Source organism: Pseudomassariella vexata, assembly GCF_002105095.1.
Source record: "Pseudomassariella vexata strain CBS 129021 chromosome Unknown BCR38scaffold_16, whole genome shotgun sequence".
Lineage (NCBI taxonomy): Eukaryota > Fungi > Ascomycota > Sordariomycetes > Amphisphaeriales > Pseudomassariaceae > Pseudomassariella > Pseudomassariella vexata.
In genome coordinates, this window is record NW_024467971.1 from 37,437 (window position 1) to 57,528 (window position 20,092).

The following is a 20,092-nucleotide window of genomic DNA, read 5'->3' on the forward strand; positions in this document are numbered from 1 at the left end:
CCACTGCAGTTAATTCATGTGACGTGTCATCGGAAACGATATCCAACTACAAGCAGCCTCGGAAACGCCCTGGTATGCGTGCGATGACGCCACCCATGGTTTGGCTGGTCTGGTGGCTATTAAATTGATGTAGGGTTGCCAATGAACAGACACGTTGATCTGGGCATGATAAACCTCGTTGGGCCTTGTAGCATAGAAAGAGGAGACAGCACGAGTTCGCGCTCTTACCAGTCGGCCAATGCCAACCTTACGCTTGTCTATGCTCATGGGAATTCGAAATGCAGTTGCAAAACTGGATACAACTATGGATATCCTGCCTCGCTTTTCCTGCTCGGGGCGTCGATGCGCAACCCCTCCCGAGGGACATCGTTGACTGGGCTTCTCTTCGCTGCCCTTCTGATAGCACGAGCAAACTACCAACCCCAAATTACGGCAGCGACAACGCAGTGTTCATGATCTGCACTGAGACAATCATCAACGCATCTCCGCAGGCCGTCTACAACGCCGTTCTAGACTTCAAGTCCTACGACGTTTGGAACTCCTTCGTGTTCCACGTCGACCTACCTGCCAACGTGACGGTCACGCCTGAGGATGTCTATGTCGGCATGCCAATGCCCCTTCATACCTATGGCGTTCTACCTCTTATCAACACAACAAGCGACGAGGAGATGACTGTGCTGGATGGATGCGCGACAGACGGGTGCTTGTTGACCGCGTGGAGATCAGATGTTGTAGGCACCAAGGCTGAGCATCCCAGTATCGTTACTGATCAGGGGAATGGAATGTCGAGGTATATATCGTATGAGACATATTATGAGGCAATCCTTACGCCTGGAGTGTGGACCTTAAAGGGACAGCTGCAAGAGCGGTTTCAGCAGCAGGGTTTGGATCTCAAAGCGTACGTCGAGGCATTATGAAAAAGTGCTGTGCTTGATGAATACCACGTCCTAGGGATATAAAGCCGAATTTCACTCAAAAATGCAAACGTTGTGCCACACGGGGCGGCGAAGCAGTGTTCGTCAAGGCTACTTGCGGTGATCGACCACGGGAACATCAAATAGACCGGTACAACTATAACAATGCTCATCCAAACCTCCCCTAAAATAATCCACAGCACAATCTCCAGTTCTCGTCTCAGGCTCCAGATCTAGCCGCGTCCTCCACGATCTCCCTGATCAAATCCACCAACTCATCAGTCATATCACTGTAGAACGCCGTCCTCGTGAACTCTTAAGCAATAGGAGGAGACCCTACCAGCGTATCGGAATCTCAATCATCGGGTTGACTAGCACCTTTTCTTCCGTCGGCTCGTGAGTCAAGCGCTGTGGCCAGATGCCCGAAATACCCTGTTTCTGTGGATGCAACGCCTTTCTTGGGAATCAGGATGCATGAAATGAAGATGATGGCCCGAATTCCGCCCTCTTTTCGCGCTGCTGCACGTTCCTTGACGGCCTGGTGCTTCACCGGGCATGCCCCTGGGGTACCTCTGTACGAGTGCACGATAATGATAAATTCCTTGCCCTTGTCTATGTACGGCGTCATGGTGGTTTGAATATGGTCAGCATCGTCCTGGGATATAACGCCATGCTTCTCGCCTAACATTGCGTTAGTTGGCGCCGGACCGAGGTCGAACCCAGCTGCGAGGAGACGAGCCATCGCTGCGTCGAAGCCCCGGGGGACCATGGAAGGCACCAGGGACAGGCACAATGCCAGGTTCGGGTGCCATAGTGATGCAAGTGATGGAGTTGAATGAGTTGGGTGCAGTATTTGGAGACACCTATTTTCAACGCCCCAGGAGCAGCCACACATGTCAATGGTTGAGTCCACGATCCAACGGAAAATAGGCGCGGATTCATGGATAATGCTCCTTCGGGTGCAGCATCAATCTGCTTGCATAACGATGCAATGCAAAGAAAGCAGCCCCATCAGGCTCCAAGCCACCGGTGTCGCTATTAGCCACTCCAGAAACATGGATTCTTCAGTCGATCCTTGCTTGGGCACTCTAATATTCAGGCAGAAACATTGGGATCGACATACAAGGGGCAGAACGATTATGCGTGAGTACTAGTACTGAGCATGTCCCAAGGCCTTAAGCACAAAAGAGGCTGGTGCGGTCCCACGATGTTAAACGAGCAAATCAGCCAATAACTCAATAGCGGGGGTGGCTCATCTGAATGCACAATCGAGTGGGCCGATTAAAGCGACCCCGAAATTAGGGCGTCGTCACGCTCTCGTATTTGGTCCAACAGCAGAAAACATCGCCAGCACCTGTTCATCGAAGGCACTCGGTATCACGCGCCACAACGCCCTGCAAACCAGAGCGCCTCCACCAATGAGTCTCCCAGATGTAGGAGATGACCCAAAGCAGTATTCCGACTGCTGTCTCAGCATCTCGGCGACAATCCTTGAGGCTTTGACGCAAACATTGAAGGATGCCACCGGGGCCGGACTCGGACTCGTTCTCTCGGTTGGGAGCGGCAGCGGGCTCCTCGAAGCGCTTTTGCTGTCAAAATGGCAGGCCTCGGGCGACTGCAAGCTATCCATCCAGGGGGTTGAGGTCGGAACAGGAGTGAACAAGTATCTGCCTGAAGATTGTTACAGTACGGTCAAAGGCACATGGCAGCTATCATCACATGCGACCGACGCAACAGCGCTGATGTTCGTCTATCCACGCAGCCCCGAGTTGGTGTCCAGATACCTGCAATCATCTGCAATGCCAGGTAGCCATGTACAGGCCGCACTCTGGCTATCGCACAAGTCAGACTGGGCCAGCTTCAAACAATGCTTCGAAAGAGTGCCAGGCTTCCGTGCTGTCGAGCTTGTGGAGGAGAGTGGACTGCTGGAATATGAGATGCTAGCGGTGATCCGTAGAGCAGAAATGTGATGACTACCGTAGTAGGCGCAGGGCTGATAATTTATGCATCCGTGGATTCATACCTCCTGGCGGCGCTTCCTTTATTACGATTCTGAAGGATGTGTCGTTTTTCTATACCCCCACAAGGTATATCCAAACTTAGCTTAAAAGTCGTCTCTAAATGCATCATAACGGTGGAAAGCATCGCAGTCGTTGGGCCATAAATTCGAATAGCATCTATCAGGATGGAAAATTTGCTGCTCCTTGAGTACTTGTACTTATTTTGTCCAGAACATCCTGGAGGGTCTTACCGCTCAGACCATCGGGACTGGTCTCTGACCACGACTCTTCGAATGAAATTCTCTCTACGGCATAGGGCCAGAGCTCTTGAGAAGACCCATGAATGCATCAATCATCCGCTGCTGATTCTGATCACCTACTGGAAATCAACCCATGGAATAAATGATCTTGTGGCCTCTTCCGCTCCCGATACTATTGGCAAGGCCGAGAGCAGCTGACTGGTTGGCTCGGGTTATCGTGATAGCAAGCCAACTGTGTTGAAAGTGGGCATGCTTGGATGATCGCATCCATCGCCCATGATTCCCACGTTGAGTGCAAACCCCACAGACCAGACGCTGAGGCAGGCATCCGGATACTCCCAGAGGTCTCAGGACCTCTTATCCTGCGTAGGCGCCCAACTAGTTTTCCCAACAATAATAGCGCCGAGGTCCATGAGTCGTTTGGACATGGCTGCAGTTTCCGTTTGAGGTCCGTACAGATTCGTGTTTGAGCTTCTTCCTCATTTTGAGTGAACTCCAAAAAGGTGATAATCGAACTTTACGGTGATTCTCAGGCCGTTCAGGGGCTTCTTGGTTGAGGTGGATATGCATAACCGAGAAAGAACTTCCATTGTTGGATACAGGCCAGAGCATGCGCCTGCCTGTGGTGCTTTGAATCTTGACAATATTTTAGCGCATAGTTCTATGGAATATGGTAGATTAGGTGAGCTGACGCATGTCTCCTTTCACCCGCAAGTACAGACAAATGGGGGCTTGGTGTTCGTTTAGATACAGCAGCCGGGCGGTGAAACTGACACCCTGCGAGGAAATATAGACCACCTGGAATGCTAGCCTTATTTGAATCAATGAACATGAGCCTACTGTTATGCGCGTCAAGAAAGCCTTCGTACGTCATAATAGTACCACTATCCCGCGAGAATACTGGCTGAAACAGTTCGTCTGAGTTGGCGTAGCGCCGGAGCCTAACAACGAGAAAATCGACGGTGATATTTTCATAACGTGTGTTGACTGCGGGGAGAAGGTCTCCAGTAACACTATGTTCGGTAGGGAGGGTGAACTGATGAAGCGTCAAGTCCAGTCTCGGATGGAACTTGGAAAAATTCTCATCACCTCGGTTTGACTTCCTACGTGGTAGACGAAGTGATATAGCTCAACCCTGCAGTGCGTTTGGAGAGGCGTCATTGGGTATCGGGGACTGAATTTGCGGTTAAGCGTCATATATACTGATGAGACGGATTTGCGCGTCTGGGGTCAGGATCTGAATGACAAACGGTCGGTAGGATCCATCCCTTGCGATGTAACCGAATTTTGGCAGTGTGGTGAAATGAATACAAACTGATGGAATGAATGCAGCAAGGCCAGCAGGAAAGAAAGCATGGAAACTGTAATGAGGCACCTTAGCACTTGTTGAGGTGCGCAAGGGTGCCACTTTAGGAATGAGAACTTCATGTGCATCATGACTGCGTGGAGTAGCACAGCCGCGAACACGTCACAAAAGCATGCCCTGGCCCATGAGTGTTAGTGGACGACCAATCTGGCCAATATGCTCATCTAACCACGAGAAAAAGGTCCCGGTCAGATGGAATCTAGTACGTCACATACGTCACGATTGTCCAGGATAAAGAGGAGTAACCGAGGACCAGAGACAACATAGTGGTCGGGATTTGTTCCATGTAGCCAAGTGTTTTCCATTGATCTCAGAAACATTTATCTATTCGTAAATCATGCTGTCGCCACGTGTAGCAGATAGCACCAACACTGGGCAGCTCCAGCAAGTCCAAGAGCATTGTCTATACACATAGGTATTCAAAACTGTGAATATTCACGGAGGTGATGCAACAGCATCTCGCAGCGAGACAGCCCTCGGGATGCGTCTCTTCGCGACCGAAGTTCCGTTACCACCGCTACCCTCTCCGTTGTTGGCCAACAAGTTCTTGGTGCCGCTGGGTACACCCGAAATGACACCCTGGACCGAGCTCCGCCCAATGTAGCTGCATAGCGCAACAGGTTCCCTTGGTGCAGAGCCAAGGCCCAAAAAGTAAGCGGCGAGGCCGGCGATGTGGGGACTTGCCATGGAAGTGCCAGAAATAGTATTCTGCAAATTTTCAGTCACTGTCTCTGGAGAGTTTTTAGTCAGTGAAGATTGGAAAGTACCTACCGTCTTGCCACCAGGCCAGGTGCTCTTGATATCGGTGCCAGGGGCCAGGATGTCCACCAATGTGCCGAAGTTGGAGTACTCGGCCAGTTCATCGTCGACTGTCGTTGCGCCTACTGTGCACGCGGATTGCTCCGAAGCAGGCGACGACGTCTTTGCGTCCGCGGCTTCATTCCCAGCCGCTACTGACAGAAAGATACCAGCATCCACAATAGCGGCCGCAGCCTCGTTGACGGCTGTGGACACTTCGCCGCCTAGCGACATGTTGACGACGATGCCGTTGGGGCACTCTTGGCCCGGAGCGTCCTTGACGACGAAGTCCATTCCGGCGATCACGTCGGCACTGAACCCGTGGTTAGCCCTGACCACATGTAGGTTTGGACATCATAGACGGCATCATGGGGGGGGGGCACATACTTGGTTCCCGAGCCTTCAGAATCCAGGACCTTGACGGCAAAGAGCTTGATCTTCTTGGCCACGCCGTAGGTCTTGGAACCTATGGTGCCAGCGCAGTGAGTGCCATGGCCCTGACCATCCGTGTCGTCTTTGTCGGCGTAGTTGGCTAGCCACTTGGCTCGGCCTTCGAATTCCTAGCCAACATTAGTATGAACAGAGAAGGAGCATGACACATGGCGACACACCGCATGAGTAGTGTCGATGCCAGTATCGACAACGTAGGCGCAAGTCCCCTCTCCTGCACTTTCGTCATACGTGTAAGTGGTGCCGCCGGGTTTTGCGCTCGACAGGCGTGCGAGGCCCCAGTCGGCATTCTGCTGTGTAGCCTTGATGGTCATGATGGCATTCTGTTCAATGTATTCCACCTGACAGTCTGTGAGTTTCGTGCCGTAATCCGTCGTGCCCTTGCTTCACTCACGTTGGGGTCATTCTGCAAGGCTTCAACTTCTGCGGCACTCAAAGAGGAGGCGAAGCCGTTGAACTTGTTCGAAGTGTAAACATGGTCAGGGTCCGCAGTGAAGACCTGAATGGCAGACTCCATGGCCTCAGACTTGGTATCACCGTACATCTTCACGATGTACTTCCCCTCGACTAGCTGCGCATTACGGGGCCTGAGAACAGGAGCGGGTAATTCCCTTTTGGTATGTGAAGGAGCGGCAAGTGCCAATGGCAGAAGTGAAAGAAGGGATGCGGTACGCATTTTGGCGATGCAATGGTAATCGTATGAGTGAGTGCTGGTGATTGAAAGAGTGCCTTGTATCTAATATGAAATATAAGACAAAAGTTCACAGGCTTTCTAGAGAATTCTTGAGGCACGCTGAGTATTTATCCATCGATGAGGCTATTTTCCCTGTTATCAGCCAGCAGCGAGAAGAATCAGAATCTTGAACCGAGCCTGCATGAACTTGACCCATATTCCTCCTCAGGAAGGTCAGTCAAGTAATCACTTCCGGAAAGAATCTTGGAAGATAAAAGGGATTAAGGGTTACAAATGAACTTGGATTGTCTCCCAATCAGAGTTTTGAGGCAGGATTAGCTGATTGCATGTTGACAACGGCCACACGCCAAAAGTGCAGATCTCAGCGGCTTCTTCCTCAACTGCCCTAGAAGGCAGTGGTCCGTAGATATGAAGACTTGGAAAGCATGAGCAGTGAGATTACATTTCCAGTTTCAAGAGCTGCGGCATGATCAGATGAACCAATCGTCTCAATTCCCAGCACATAAACAGAAGTCCCAGGTTGTTATAATTCGACAGAGTAGTCTGGTTGGCAATGACGATGGGGCTTGGCATACCAATTCAGTTGCTCTAAATCGATGTGATTGGTCTAAGTCAAAGGGACTATGAGTTGCCAAGCTAGGATCATCGTCAATTGGCAACGAGTCAGAGTACGCATTCTATGGCCATAATTCCCCTTCCTATTACTTGTGAAACACCAACCTGCAGTTCAACCACATCTAATCGAAGAAATTGGGAATCTCGGACGCCAAGTGCCCAGGACACGAAACCTGTGCGTGACCTCCAACAGCCAGCCCATGCATGCATTACGGCGCCTGTGAACAAATTACAGGTCCGGGCCGTTCACGCAGATGATAACCGCAATAAGACTAGCAAGTCTTTTCTCGGAGATTTCTAGTTAAACCAAGCATCTCAGCAGTACATAATGCCTTCTGAACTTGCCATTCCCAGCATGGACTTTCCTTTGACCAGCGGCAATGTCGTCTGGGCAAGGCTATCTGTATAGTTGATAGTAATGAAAAAACCTACGGTGACATGACCATCTGGTAATCTCTGCTGCTACCAGTCTGTCTTGTAGCAGACAAAGCACCAACTGACTAACCCTGGGAATATAACAACAACAGCTGCTGCGATGGCCACCATGTTTCTGCCGATCCAGCCGAATAAGTTGCGGTTCAAATTATCTCATGTGCCCCCGCAATCTTGCGTCCAACATACCCAGGCATCAGCCCCAGCCCGCATCATCATGCTTATGTGGTGCAGGGGTGCCTAGCCACTGTCTTCGATGCCTCGAACTATACCGCCGTACGCCGTAAGCAGCCAGTAGTATTTTCCCACATGGCGGTCACGAACTACTGGCTGCTACTGTAGCTGATGGCGATGTGGTACAGGCACTAATTCCAGTTCCACGTTATCAGACTCTCTATGAGTAGGTGAAAGCAGGGGTGTCTAGGATGACCTCCCATGGTTTTGTTGCTCAGAACGCTGTGGCCGACATCTGTCGTGAAGGCGGGATAGTATGTGACTAGGGTTGGGTTCAGAGCACAGCTAATGTCGAGGTCCATATAAATGCCTCGTCAATGCCGGAGTATAAAGGAGCGAACGACGTCGATGCGCTAGATCGGGAACTTGTAGTTGTCATACGACGACAGAAACAAGGAAACTCGTCTTCGACAAAGGTGGGCGAGCTTTCGGTTAACCAGAGCTGTGTTTTATCTCCCGTCATGCAACGAAATACTGGGGTGGTGCGTGTTACGAACCTCACGTTCCCAACTGGGATTTGGGTCGATACATGTTGGGCGAGCAGCGGCCCAGTGCACGGGCAAGGTATCTGATGCATTCTAACCGTTGTGAAAGATTTGGTGGAGTATCATGAGAAATTTCTGAGGCTGTAACTCAGACGGGGGTCGCATTGTGAGCTTGTGCGATCTCAAGTTGGGTGATGCGGATGCCACTGTGATTCTTGAAAACGCCAAATAGGCTGGAAACATTTACAAAAGCACAAATGATGGGAATGAAAATATTATTATTATTATTATTATTAAATACGCCGTAGGCGGAATGAAAATAAGAAGAACGCAAACAAGGGTAATGATCGCAATGGCGGGACGTAGGCCTAGGCTCATGACTACCATGACGATGTTGTCACAGAAGGCTAGTTCATGAGTTCCGTTCTGGAACGGACCGAAAAGAAAAAGATCACAGGCGGAGGGGTATGAGAAGGTGTTAGAAGTCTTACTGCCTGCTACAAAATTAAAGGTCACCAAGTTAAACATCGATATAAAGGTAGCTTGACACCAGTGGACTCATATGTCACGGGAGACGGGAGGCATTGGCTTCCCATTCTGGATAAATGTTTGCGGGAAGTGGTGGCCCCAGCTCTGCTGGAAGGTGCCTGCTCAGATCCTGTCACTCGGAAGGCACTTACGCATGGTACCTCAGGGCTCCCACCACATTGGGTGCTTCCATCTTCCCAATCTTTAATATAAAATACCGAAGTACCCTAGCTCAGTATCTAGGTCAGGTGTCTGCATATAAAATGTCAGTTTTAGAAGCCATGTACATTGGAAGTCCAGAATGGGATGCATTGCCTCTTGAAGGAACGGGATGCAGTACGCGGCTGGAAGTGCATAAGATTTTGGGGGCCTGTTTGAATACAGTCCAATCAACTATACTCGGCATGAACGTTGAGAGCACTGGCTGATTTCTTGTTCCGTAGAGCCTCCCTCATTACGTGCAACGTAAGTGAAGGTGTGAAAGCGACCGCAATCAAGCTACCTATCTTATTCGATGCGACCGAATTTTCCCTTGATTATATCGACGTATTCATTCTGACCTCACTTTCCTGGGCATGGTCTCTGCTGTAAGAGGATCTTGCTAACCCCCTCATTGGTGACACGGATATCGAGGGGCTAACCTAGATCACAACAGTTAAGGGTACTCAGTATAGACGGCGCCGGCTTTCTGAAATATTTCCCGTGAGACAGATGTAGGGGCATCCCGTTATATGTGTGAATCTCTGATAGTCTTGATCATTCACACATGACATCAATTTCGGGAGACACTCTTCCATAGCCGATATCACTAGGGTTGACTACCTGATATAGAACCAGTTCATAATCATATCATGAATGACGGTTTCCCGAAATGGAACGCAGTCTAGGGTGTATCCAACTGGACAAAGCATGGCTTATGGAGCATGCAGTTAGGGAAATTAGGCCAAGGGGGTGTTCTTTACTCAATACTGATACATACTGCCTTATTGGAAGATGAGCATGTCATAATTGGAAGGCCTCGAGTTAAAACTGGAGAGTCGAGTAGCCCCTACTCACAAATTACGTGACATCTTGGCTTTTGTCAGCTGCTGTTATCCAAATACATCTGCAGGCTTTGAAACGGATTCAAGCTTGTGTCAATTGCGCATGGCAATATAAACTATGAATCATTGTACAACCAAATATGACCCTTATCGGCTTATCACCATATTCAAGGAGCTGACTAGTCGCACCTTGCCCATTCTTTGAATTGCGCGGCTTGCCGCGAAGATCTGATCGGATATTGGATGTTCAAAATACACTTGTACGCCGAGACACGATTCCGCCCACAGCTCACTACACCGAGCCAACAACCCCATATTGGCAAGCCATCGTGGGTCGGGATCGTTGATAAGAATCCTCCATGAAAATTTGGCTGCCCCGTCCAGCTTCCTGACGGCCGCTCTTTGGTCCTCCCCATCAGCCAACTCGCCTCCAACCCCCGCCACGGCATCGCATCTTTTCTGCTCAACACTGCTTCTTTCCACGTCATCGATACCTGTCAATTATGCTCGCAGGAAAGATAGCGCCATACTAACCCGAAATCGTCGTCGGTTTGCACACGCTCGGCCATGCTGTCACAAGAGGAGGACCAAGCCCCTAAGCCAATAGACCAAAAGATCTAGAAATGTCAGTGTTACTGACATTTGGTCCCACTAACTGCTATATACAGCACTATGTGGCTCTGTAATCGCCAGCGCTGTGACACATGCTCTCTGTCCGGGTGTTACCAAGGCACTAAGACACACGAGATATATGGTACGTTCACGACATGGAGCAGGAGAATGCACATTTAATCCGGTCTCTAACCCAATGCCAAAGTTCCTCGGATATTCCCAGAAATTCCGGTATGATGCGGCACTATCGACTCCAGTATCTTCGACAACGTCCCCAGCACCGGGCCAGAAGCGGCTGTGGATCGATTAACACCAACTAACACTGTTGGCGCATGGACGTGTCGCTGTCATTGATGATGCTGTGAGCAGCCGAGCGACACTACTGTCGGCGTTGCAGCTTTTGGAGTCACTCCATGTGAATATTGTGGTTTGCGGCGTTGCTATGCGGCAAGATGACCGGTGGAGGGAGGTCCTTGGAGGGAAGAGGGCGGATAAATTGATTGGTGTATTTGACAGCCCTTTGTTCGGAGCTGTCGACGGTGGGTGGGCTTCGCGATAGTGTTGAAGGGCTGCTGGCTTATCATTTCTTCTTGTGGATACAGCGCTCCTGTGTCCAGTACACCTGTCCACTGGCTAGCTCGTCGCCTAGAAACACCGTTAGGCTCGACGCAGCGAATTGATAAGTTTCATCATAAGTCCCATGCGCGAGCAGCCGGAATTAGCGGATCACGATGCTCAGACCATGGTCTCGACGGCCCACGTGGCGCACTACGTCGAGTTGAGGCGTGCGTCGGACCGTTGGAGGGGTTTGGCCTGTTGTCGGCATGAGCCGCCGTTGGACTAGCCTCGATGCAATATGCGGGTGCACTCTACCACTGAATCCGCGCAATTTCTTAGTAGCCCAGTGACGGAAAGCTGAATCAGGGGGGATATTGACAGGCTCTGGGCTGGTTAATACCAAAGGACGCCAAACAAGTTCTTGGAGCGAGAAAGAGAATCTAGTCCATTTATAGGTCTATCCTGATTTCTCTGAGAAGGATAGGTATCCACAGAGAAACCAGGAAGGGTGTCCAAGTGTTTGATTTGGATGCAGGCTGTCGTCGAGATATCGTCGCATATTTGCTGCCCATGACGTGTGTAGTTGCGCATCTCATCCGACCTTGATTTGCTTGCACCAGTCCCTCCCTTGGCTAACCTGATAGTTACAGAGCCACGGTTCGATACTCATGCCGACAAATCCAGCTACACAGATACCGGCGCTATCGCTAACACTAGTGGCACCGAGACTAAACTCGCGCTCCGAGTTAGGGATGTTTTCCATGATCTCTGCGAAAGTGTTGACATATACGGCCCCACCGAGAAGTCCCTCCCAGAAGATGATGAGAAAGACGATGTACACGCTGGGGATGAAGAAAAGCAGCGCGTGCATAGTTAGAAGCACGAGATTCCCAATCTGCAAGAAGGACGGAATATAAAGATGGCGGATGCGGATAAAGGCAATGGACGACCGCGAGATGAAGACGCCGAGCTGGTACAGAAAGCCGTAAAATGGGTAGAAGTCGCGGTACCTGGTGAAGGGGGAGCCATCGAGAGGGAACAACAAGGTCGGCGACACTCCCTGATTGATGGTGTATTCTGCGACGTAAACCAACAGCAGGGGCAACATGTAGGGCAAGAACAGCGATCGTGCGCGACGTAAATTAGACCGGAATTTGGCCGCGCTATCATCAGCGCTTGCTGAGAAGGCGGTGGATGCGACAGCTGGTCCTGGTGCCAGTAAACTTGCCGCCGCGGTGTCGGTCGGCATGTCCTCGACGTCGTCTTGCTCCAAGTCTCTTTCCGGTACGATATCGTATTCCTTTGCCCGTGCACCTTCGCGCAGTGGCCCTCGCGGCAGTATGACGAAGAAGCTGAGCAGCATTATGACGGGCAAGAAGGCTGAGGCGAGCAAGCTGTTCTTGACACTGAAACCGATCCAGGTCGTCAGCACGACGTACAGTCCTGCGCCGACGAGACCAGCAGCACCAGTGCCACTGCCCCAAGCCGCCAGACTCATGTGTCCATAGTGATGTGTCAAGCCCAAGAAGCTGAGTTCCCCGCCCCCACTAGTCAGACTGGCGAAGACAACGCCAGCCATCTTGATGCCCACCGACTTGTCGGGCGGGGTGAGGGCGATGAGGAACATGCCAGCCGAGGAGCCAGCGACGAAGACGAGGATTCGGATCGAGTAAGGGACCCTGTGGATAAAGTAGGGGGCGATTAATTTGGTGAAGAAGGACGGCAGGACGTCGGCGAGGAGGACAACGCCCTTGGGCACATCGGAGCCGACAAGGTCCTGCGCGGCGGACAGGATGATAACGTAGAGAACATTGTTGATGAGGCCTGCGCAAGGAAGAAACAAGTCAGTTACTGCTCAAGGAAGGCGCTTTCGCTATTGGACCGAGTCGCAGCTTTAGCGACATGGTCGACGACAATCGACGTACCAAACAGCCAGAAAGCCACCAGCACCGACGTGTCGGCGTTTCGAAAGATGGACGCGAATCGAGCCTTGTACATGGCCCACGACGAGGCAGGCGAGCCCGGCATTGGAAGGAGGCCGGAAGGTACGGGAGAGCGGCGATTGCTGCTCATTCTGCTCCGAGCAGCGTTGCCCTAAGAGAAGAGATTTTTATCACCACTTTGACTTGGTCAGACTGTTCAGACGAAACCTGCCCGGTGATCTTGGACACAGAATTGGGGCACGGGAAGGATTGGGAACACTGGGACCGGACACTATCGCGGCAGTTGACATAGGCACATGCATGCCAGGCAGGTACCCACTATGTAGGGCCGTGGTCTTGGAATTTGGGGACAGCGGCCAGCCAAGCCGAGTACCAGTACCGACAGCCGCTCGCAGCTTCCCATAATTCCATCATTCCCATTGGACTCACCACACCCGGCTTCGGTAAACGTACTGTCATGGCTCTGTCATGGCTTCAGATTCAGAATGGTACCTGCAGGCCGGCGAGATCGATGCACGGTATCGCAAGGTCCTCAATGGTCAATCTCCCGCGTCTTCTTGGACGTATGCTCTTGGAGTAGTTCCAGCATGCAGCACAGCCAAAAACAACGCAAATGCACATAGTACATACAGGTACTTGCTTATCTATCTTTAAAATACCGTAGTTGCCCACTTGCACTCGAACGGTCAGCTGCCCCACCCTGCTCGGAATCCTCTAAATCCTCCAAAGGGCTGAGCAAAGACCCAACCTTGGCCGTTAGGTTCCCTTGCAAATGCATCTATCTGCGCGATCTACTTTGTCGATGCAGCCGGGACTCGTATTTCCCCAGACTCGCACCTTGCAAGTTTAAATTATTAGGAATGCCTGTGATTGACATGGGCGCCAGAAGTTTATCATGACGACTCCACCTCATCTCCCAACTTGAATGCTTGGCTGCAAGGCTTTGCCGCGACGTGAACGTATCCATGCCAGTTTGGGCACACCCAGGACACCTTTTCCCCTCGTGAAGTCAGACGCAGGCAGACGCAGGCACTGCCACCCTCCCACAGCCGCTGGTGGGCGAGCCGAATGCACCATGATCTTCGACTGGCGTCATCGACTGCAGAAACGGTTTGCAATCATTGTTCATTGGGCATGAAGGTGCAAGATAGTGCGCCGGCAGGAGCGTGCCGCCCAGCCTCGGCGTGCTGTGGCTTGCTTTGGCTGACCACACCCACCAGCTGATCTCATGGGGCATTTAGCAGTCGCGCTCAGCTGCTCCTATGTCAGTCCTGAAGAGGGCTGAACAGAAATATATTCCTGCTTGTGTTACCTTATCGCGATTTCGCCATCTCGTCTGCCTGCCTCGTGGACCGCAGTACACCACTTGCCCCGTCCTGAAGAGTCAGACCGTCACGCGACAAGAGTCATTGCCTCGCAGACCCTTTGACGGATTCGACTCGACCTCGATCCCTAGACCCTATATATTCTCCGTCACAGGATCAAGCAGCAAAGATGGCGGTCCGTTACCATAACAAATCGCCGGTCGAAGATATGCAGCTGCAAACACGAAAAGAGCGCAGATTTCTACAAACCGAGGCGGACCTATCTGATCTCGCGGGCAATGTGTCGCCAACATCGCCAATGTCGCCCCAGGTGACGGCGACCAGCAAGCTGAACGACATGCTCTCGTACCTGGGCTCGAGGAACCCGATGCCGCGTCAGGTCGCCAAGGACGACACGGTCTGGCTTCTTGACAACACGGCATACCGCAACCAAAAGACAGGAGGAGGATGGGAGGCCGAGTTCGTGTCGGCCGTATTCGCACAGCACCCCTCGTGCGTTGTGATCGAGGCCGTCGCGGCGGTCGCAAAGGAGCTGGACCTCGACGAAAAGGATCCAAACTATTCCACCATCAAGGAGCGCATACTACCCTTCTTGCAGGATATCAAGCCCGGCACGCAAGTCAAGGCACTGGAGAATGGACACAACTTGATGAAACTGGGACCAGGAGGCAGAAATGGTATTAGCAATGATATCAAGCCGCTTAAAGGTCCCGACAGCGATGGGCTGGTGAAGACGTACGCCCAGGTACCTCTGGGCGCGGACGGTGTGCTGGAGCTAAACACGTTCTATGCGGAACCAGAGGGCTGGGGGGTTATTTCTGGTAGGCCGATTTGCATTCGGCGTGGAAGTTCGGGACCTGGCGGCTGATGAGTAGCAGATATTGACGACACGATCAAAATTAGCATGACTAGTGATCCGATTGGCATCCTCCGCTCAACTTTCGTCGACAAGCCCACGCCGTGTCCTGGAATGGCCGAGCTTTATGCCTACATGGATTCGCTCATCCGCAAGACGGACCCTCCTTACTTTTACCTATCGGCCTCGCCATACAATTTGTACCCGTTCCTGCGTGATTTCCGAAACCAAGCTGGATATCCCCAGGGCACCATCATCTTGCGGGACTCGAGCTGGAGTAGCATTCCCGGACTGCTGTCGAGTTTAACCATGGGCACCGAGGGCTACAAGGTGGACCGGATGAAGAAAATTCGCGGATGGTTGCCGAAGAGGAAGATGATTTGTATTGGCGATTCGACACAGTCTGATCCCGAAGCCTATGGAGAGATGTGAGCGCCGCACCCTTATTCTTCCGGGTCAAATCGCCGTACTGACAGATGCAATAGCTATCGCGCATTCCCGGGCTGGGTGAAGCTTATCCTCATTCGCAAAGTCACAGATATCGCGGCCATTGGCATCGAATCCAAGAACGAGCCCGAGAGATTTGAAAAGGCGTTCAAGGATGTACCCAGGGGCAGTTGGCATGTTTTTGAAGATCCGGCTGAGTGCAGGAACATCCTGGCAGAGACTGTGGTCTTAGAGGAGTAGGTGACGAGACCGCCACTAGCTCACAGAGTAACATGCCGCAAGGGTGTCCCGCGGGATTGATGGCGTGGTTGTTATTGGGCGTCGTCGCGGACAGCGAACCGTTGTATGCATGTCAGAGATACCTTTTGCATTACACACTCTTGTCAAATTGGTCAACTTGAATTTCAAGTACCCCATGATGAGGCAAGCTGAGTTTGACTTTGCGCCATTTAATACTAGAACCAGGAGGTAACTAGGACGCTAGCTAGATTTATTAGAGGTATGGACCATTTGAGCCACCCAGCGCATTTGACACCCGCGACTTTGACTTTCAAGACTGTTGTAATTGCCTTGTACCATGTCGGCAGGGGGTTGTTCGGGAGGATCTGACGTCATTTAATGCTTAATGACCCTTGCTTCTCCACCCCGTATTGTATCCTCTGCCGGTAAGTAGCTCTTATTTCAGCTATCGGGCCCGTGTCTACCTCAATCCTCACTCAATCCTGGGTTGAAGGCATCGTCCAATCTATTTGAGTTCAGTCCTGCAAGCTTGTTAGTACCTCATGGCATTGGCAGACCCCACCCCCAAATGCGAAAAGTCGTCCGAAGATGCCCCCTACCAACTCATCTACTGGCCAAGACTCCCCGGCCGTGGCGAACACATCCGTCTCGTGCTCGAAGAAGCAGGGGTCGAGTACAGCGACACGGCCCACATTTCGGACGGCATGAACTCCGTGTTGGCCCAGATCGACGCCGAGAACGTGGGCGACGAGCTCAACGTGCCGCCTCTCGCGCCGCCCATCTTGAAGCATGGCACTTTGACCATTTCGCAGACGCCCAACATATTGATGTACCTTGGGAGTAGGCTGGGACTAGTGCCGAAAAGAAACGATGGCAGCGATCAAGAGGTGAACGAGGATTTGGGTGCCGTGTACAAGATCAATGCGCTCGCTCTGACGGCGCTGGATGGGTTGAGCAACGAGGTGCATGACTGCCATCACCCTATAGCGACAAGCCTGTACTACGAGGACCAGAAGGAAGAGGCGCTGCGGAAGACCAAAGACTTCGTCGCCAATCGGCTGCCCAAGTTCTTGGGCTACTTCGAGAGGGTTCTGAAGGGAAACGAGGAAAAAAGAGCGGGAATGGGGGAAAGTGTGTGGCTATATGGAGGCGGGTTGAGTTGGGCGGACTTGGTACTCTTCCAGGTGAGTTCTTTCGGCACGGCGACATGATGCGGAGGTCATGGGTTACAAGTGCTGATCAACAACTATTGCAGTGTCTCGACGGGACAAAGTTTGCGTTTCCCAAGGCCATGAGTGCTGCCGAGAAGGGTGGCAAGTACGTGCGTGTCTTCGAGCTGTACGAGACGGTCAAGGAGCGCCCACGCATCAAAGCGTACCTGGCGAGTGAGAGACGACAGAAGTATGGATATGGCATTTACCGGTACTATGAGGAGCTGGATCTGTCGGCCGAGTAGAGTCCCATCGACTGCTGTACCGATTTGTTCAGATCCGTTCATAACTTGCTGTACACCTCACTGATGTCCGGAGACCAGCATCGGACAAAAGTGACAAATAACCGTACTTGACCCCCTGTGCGAGCTTGTTCAACCGCCAGTTAGCGGTGATGTGGATACCCCTTCTGGCAGCTCTGATGTTAGCGTGTGCATTGTCCCATCATACGAAGCCTTCTCTCCCAAGTGCTACTGTTCTCGACATACCCAAACCCTGGCACAAAATTATATATGTTTAGTTACTTGGATTCTTGCATAATGTTACGTGTGTCGAATGTTCTCGACGTGGGGCATTTCACAGGTTGACAGGTGAGGGCCGGAGGAAGTGTGCTTATCTGATTCTTCCCAGAAGCTTAATTGGCAGGAAATTCTTTTCCGCCTTCCTTTTATAGTTCGGACCGCTTGCGGTTGCAATTATGCATACTACGTAGTATGTTTAGTTACCCGTGCCACACCCCACTTATTTCGGATTCGCTTGAGTTCACCAACCTAAGTTGGTGCTCACCACCAATTTGGCCACATCACCAACTTGGCCAGTTTTTCGACGGATTTCAACCTTCAATTAGAATCTACGTAATAATCGCCAACCAAGGCCTGTCTCGAAGACATCTGTAGGCTGTAATTGGCCTGTCAATCGACGTCTTCTAGCTTCTTTTGCGGCATCAGAAAAGCTCTTTTTGGCTACTCTACGTAGTCCTTCATGATACTTGGCGAGAACTCTCTGTGCTTTAGCTACCTCATCTTCAACCTTCCTCTTCACCATCTCTCTACCTTCTGCAACGGATAAAACTCCACCAGATTGAAGATAATAGTTCTTCGTAGCGCGCCGTTGTTTTGATATACGTTCGGCGTACTTTGTACGGCTAAGATCGCGCTTAGTCTGTATAAGCTCGGTCGCATTAACGAGGGACCCTTTAACAAAGCGACTAAGTCGATAGGCTAGATCTGGACTAATACCAAGCTCTGGATCAGTAAGACAGTTCGTAATCTTGCTAGCTACTTTATTAATTTGTCGAAAAGTAGTAGGTGTGCCTTCATATGACGAAGATGAAGGGGTTGATGGTGGTGATGGCGTCTTTGGTATACGTTCTTCAATCTCTTGTAGTATTGGATGAGGGTAAAATGGATATATACCGGTTTTCTTGAAGGCTGACTGGATAATACTCGCTTTGAAGGTCTTTTTGCGTACATCTTCGATAATTGAGAGGAATTCTAGCTTGGTTATATTGGTACATCCATCCCGTACTAGTTGATCCAGGGACTTCGCATGCCAGTGCTTATATGGCTGAAAAGCAACCACATCTAGTGGCTGTAAGAGATGAGTAAGATGGGGGGGCAAGCCGAAGGGTATAATATCGTGGTCGTTGCAGTACTGGATAAACTGCTTCGTATGGTGGCTGCCGTGGCCGTCTAAGATCAATAGTCGCTTTCGACCTTTCTGCGTTTTCTTAGAGTGTTGTTCGAAGTGCATAAGCCACTCGAGAGAGATCTCGTCATTCGAATAGCCTGTATCGACCGGCCATAGCTTCATATCTGGATGAAGGTCTTGCGCGTACCACTGAGCCGAGTGGATAGTCCCCGTGAGTATGAGGAAAGCTGGTATTACGTCGCCAGCAGCAGAGATAGCTTCAATAGCTGTCGCTGTCTCTCTATTTTCTGGTAGGTCCAAGTAATGGGCCCTCTTGCGCTTAGTGATGATAAGCTGATCCTTACCAACACCAAGCCGGAAGCCAGTCTCGTCCATATTCCAGAGATCAGAGGGATCGATTCCTTCTTCCCGGAGGACTCTCTCAAGCCGTGTAAAATACTCTCGTATAGTGTCGAGGTTTTCAGCAGTCTGGCGGTTTGAATGGAGCTTCCGCTGGGAAGCGTGGAAGTAGCTATGGCGCTTGAGGAAACGTGTAGTCCAGTTTGATCCGACTGTTGGTGGTGGCTGGTTTGGTAGAACCTGGGCTCTCTCACGTAATATCGTATTTGCAGCGTCGGTAACGAATTCTACGCGAACCGCAAGATTGATCCTATCAAGGCGGTCGATGTAATTACAGAGGGCCTTTTCTTCGGCTTCAGATAGTAGTTTGTTGAGTCCTCCGTGGTTCTTAGTCTTCCCAGCTTGCTTGACACGGTATCGGAGGGTCTCGCGTTTTACGCCGCTTTCTCGCGCAATCTTGGCAATTTTGGCTTGAGGATGCTCTTGCATGTAGAGGACGGCTTCCTGTAGCTGTGATTCCATTGCGATTGGAAAAAGCTAATGAATTGACGAAGATAGGATAGGTTGAAATTGAAAGTGTAGAAAAGCTGGCCAAGTTGGTGATGTGGCCAAGTTGGTGATGTGGCCAAGTTGGTGAGCTCAAGCGAATCCGAAATAAGTGGGGTGTGGCACGGGTAGCTTGTGCGGGCAAGGAGCCGAGTCGATCCACCGTGCGCTTGGGTCGCATAAGAGATTTCAACATTCAAATGAGATTTAAAGTTATATGGAGCCGCAGCCAAATGGGACCATTTGCCCCTCGCCTCCCGTAATGCAGTATACACTGTGCTGGCCACGCGTTTTCTCGGAGGGGCGAAGATGCATCAAGATGCATTGCATACGCTCTGCAGACCCTGCTACCGTACATGGCAGGTGGCACCTCGGCTGTTGTGGTCTGGATGATAGCGGATGGTAGGTTGATAGGTTGCTTTGTGCAGAGCTTTGGGTGCTCGCCTGGTGATCAGAAGCCGAGGCAGCGTTGAGTGTGGAACCAGACCAAGGTGGACCAAACTTGTTGGTCAGTCACGACGCCCATCCATTATGGGCCTATGGAAG

The 20,092-nt window shown here is 51.2% G+C and overlaps 7 protein-coding genes across 7 annotated transcripts; 4 read left to right on the forward strand and 3 right to left on the reverse strand.

The window, feature by feature from the left end:
* Positions 1-267: 267 nt before the first annotated feature.
* On the forward strand, positions 268-917 carry BCR38DRAFT_499937 (uncharacterized protein; the record flags this gene model as incomplete). The annotated part of the gene is made up of 1 exon (XM_040864806.1): positions 268-917. Exon 1 carries the CDS (start codon positions 279-281, stop codon positions 915-917), a length of 639 nt encoding a protein of 212 aa, XP_040711300.1. The 5' UTR covers positions 268-278.
* Positions 918-1,178: 261 nt separating this feature from the next.
* On the reverse strand, positions 1,179-2,058 carry BCR38DRAFT_72440 (uncharacterized protein). The gene has a single exon (XM_040865587.1). The coding sequence runs from the start codon at positions 1,807-1,809 to the stop codon at positions 1,270-1,272; it is 540 nt and encodes a 179-aa protein (XP_040711301.1). The 5' UTR covers positions 1,810-2,058; the 3' UTR covers positions 1,179-1,269.
* Positions 1,808-2,884, forward strand: BCR38DRAFT_413256 (uncharacterized protein; the record flags this gene model as incomplete). The annotated part of the gene is made up of 2 exons (XM_040858815.1): positions 1,808-2,057; positions 2,157-2,884. The coding sequence occupies 2 exons, from the start codon at positions 1,808-1,810 to the stop codon at positions 2,882-2,884; spliced, it is 978 nt and encodes a 325-aa protein (XP_040711302.1).
* A 2,091-nt stretch (positions 2,885-4,975) lies between these two features.
* On the reverse strand, positions 4,976-6,464 carry BCR38DRAFT_489309 (subtilase; the record flags this gene model as incomplete). Its single annotated transcript, XM_040864379.1, has 5 exons — positions 4,976-5,248; positions 5,312-5,651; positions 5,726-5,898; positions 5,950-6,129; positions 6,183-6,464. 5 exons carry the CDS (start codon positions 6,462-6,464, stop codon positions 4,976-4,978), a joined length of 1,248 nt encoding a protein of 415 aa, XP_040711303.1.
* Positions 6,465-11,581: 5,117 nt separating this feature from the next.
* Positions 11,582-13,062, reverse strand: BCR38DRAFT_413258 (protein btn-1; the record flags this gene model as incomplete). The annotated part of the gene is made up of 2 exons (XM_040858816.1): positions 11,582-12,813; positions 12,915-13,062. The coding sequence occupies 2 exons, from the start codon at positions 13,060-13,062 to the stop codon at positions 11,582-11,584; spliced, it is 1,380 nt and encodes a 459-aa protein (XP_040711304.1).
* A 1,364-nt stretch (positions 13,063-14,426) lies between these two features.
* On the forward strand, positions 14,427-15,800 carry BCR38DRAFT_353195 (uncharacterized protein; the record flags this gene model as incomplete). Its single annotated transcript, XM_040856759.1, has 3 exons — positions 14,427-15,078; positions 15,133-15,541; positions 15,599-15,800. 3 exons carry the CDS (start codon positions 14,427-14,429, stop codon positions 15,798-15,800), a joined length of 1,263 nt encoding a protein of 420 aa, XP_040711305.1.
* Positions 15,801-16,096: 296 nt separating this feature from the next.
* On the forward strand, positions 16,097-17,602 carry BCR38DRAFT_377007 (glutathione S-transferase). The gene is made up of 2 exons (XM_040857358.1): positions 16,097-16,984; positions 17,056-17,602. The coding sequence occupies exons 1-2, from the start codon at positions 16,343-16,345 to the stop codon at positions 17,254-17,256; spliced, it is 843 nt and encodes a 280-aa protein (XP_040711306.1). The 5' UTR covers positions 16,097-16,342; the 3' UTR covers positions 17,257-17,602.
* Positions 17,603-20,092: the final 2,490 nt, after the last annotated feature.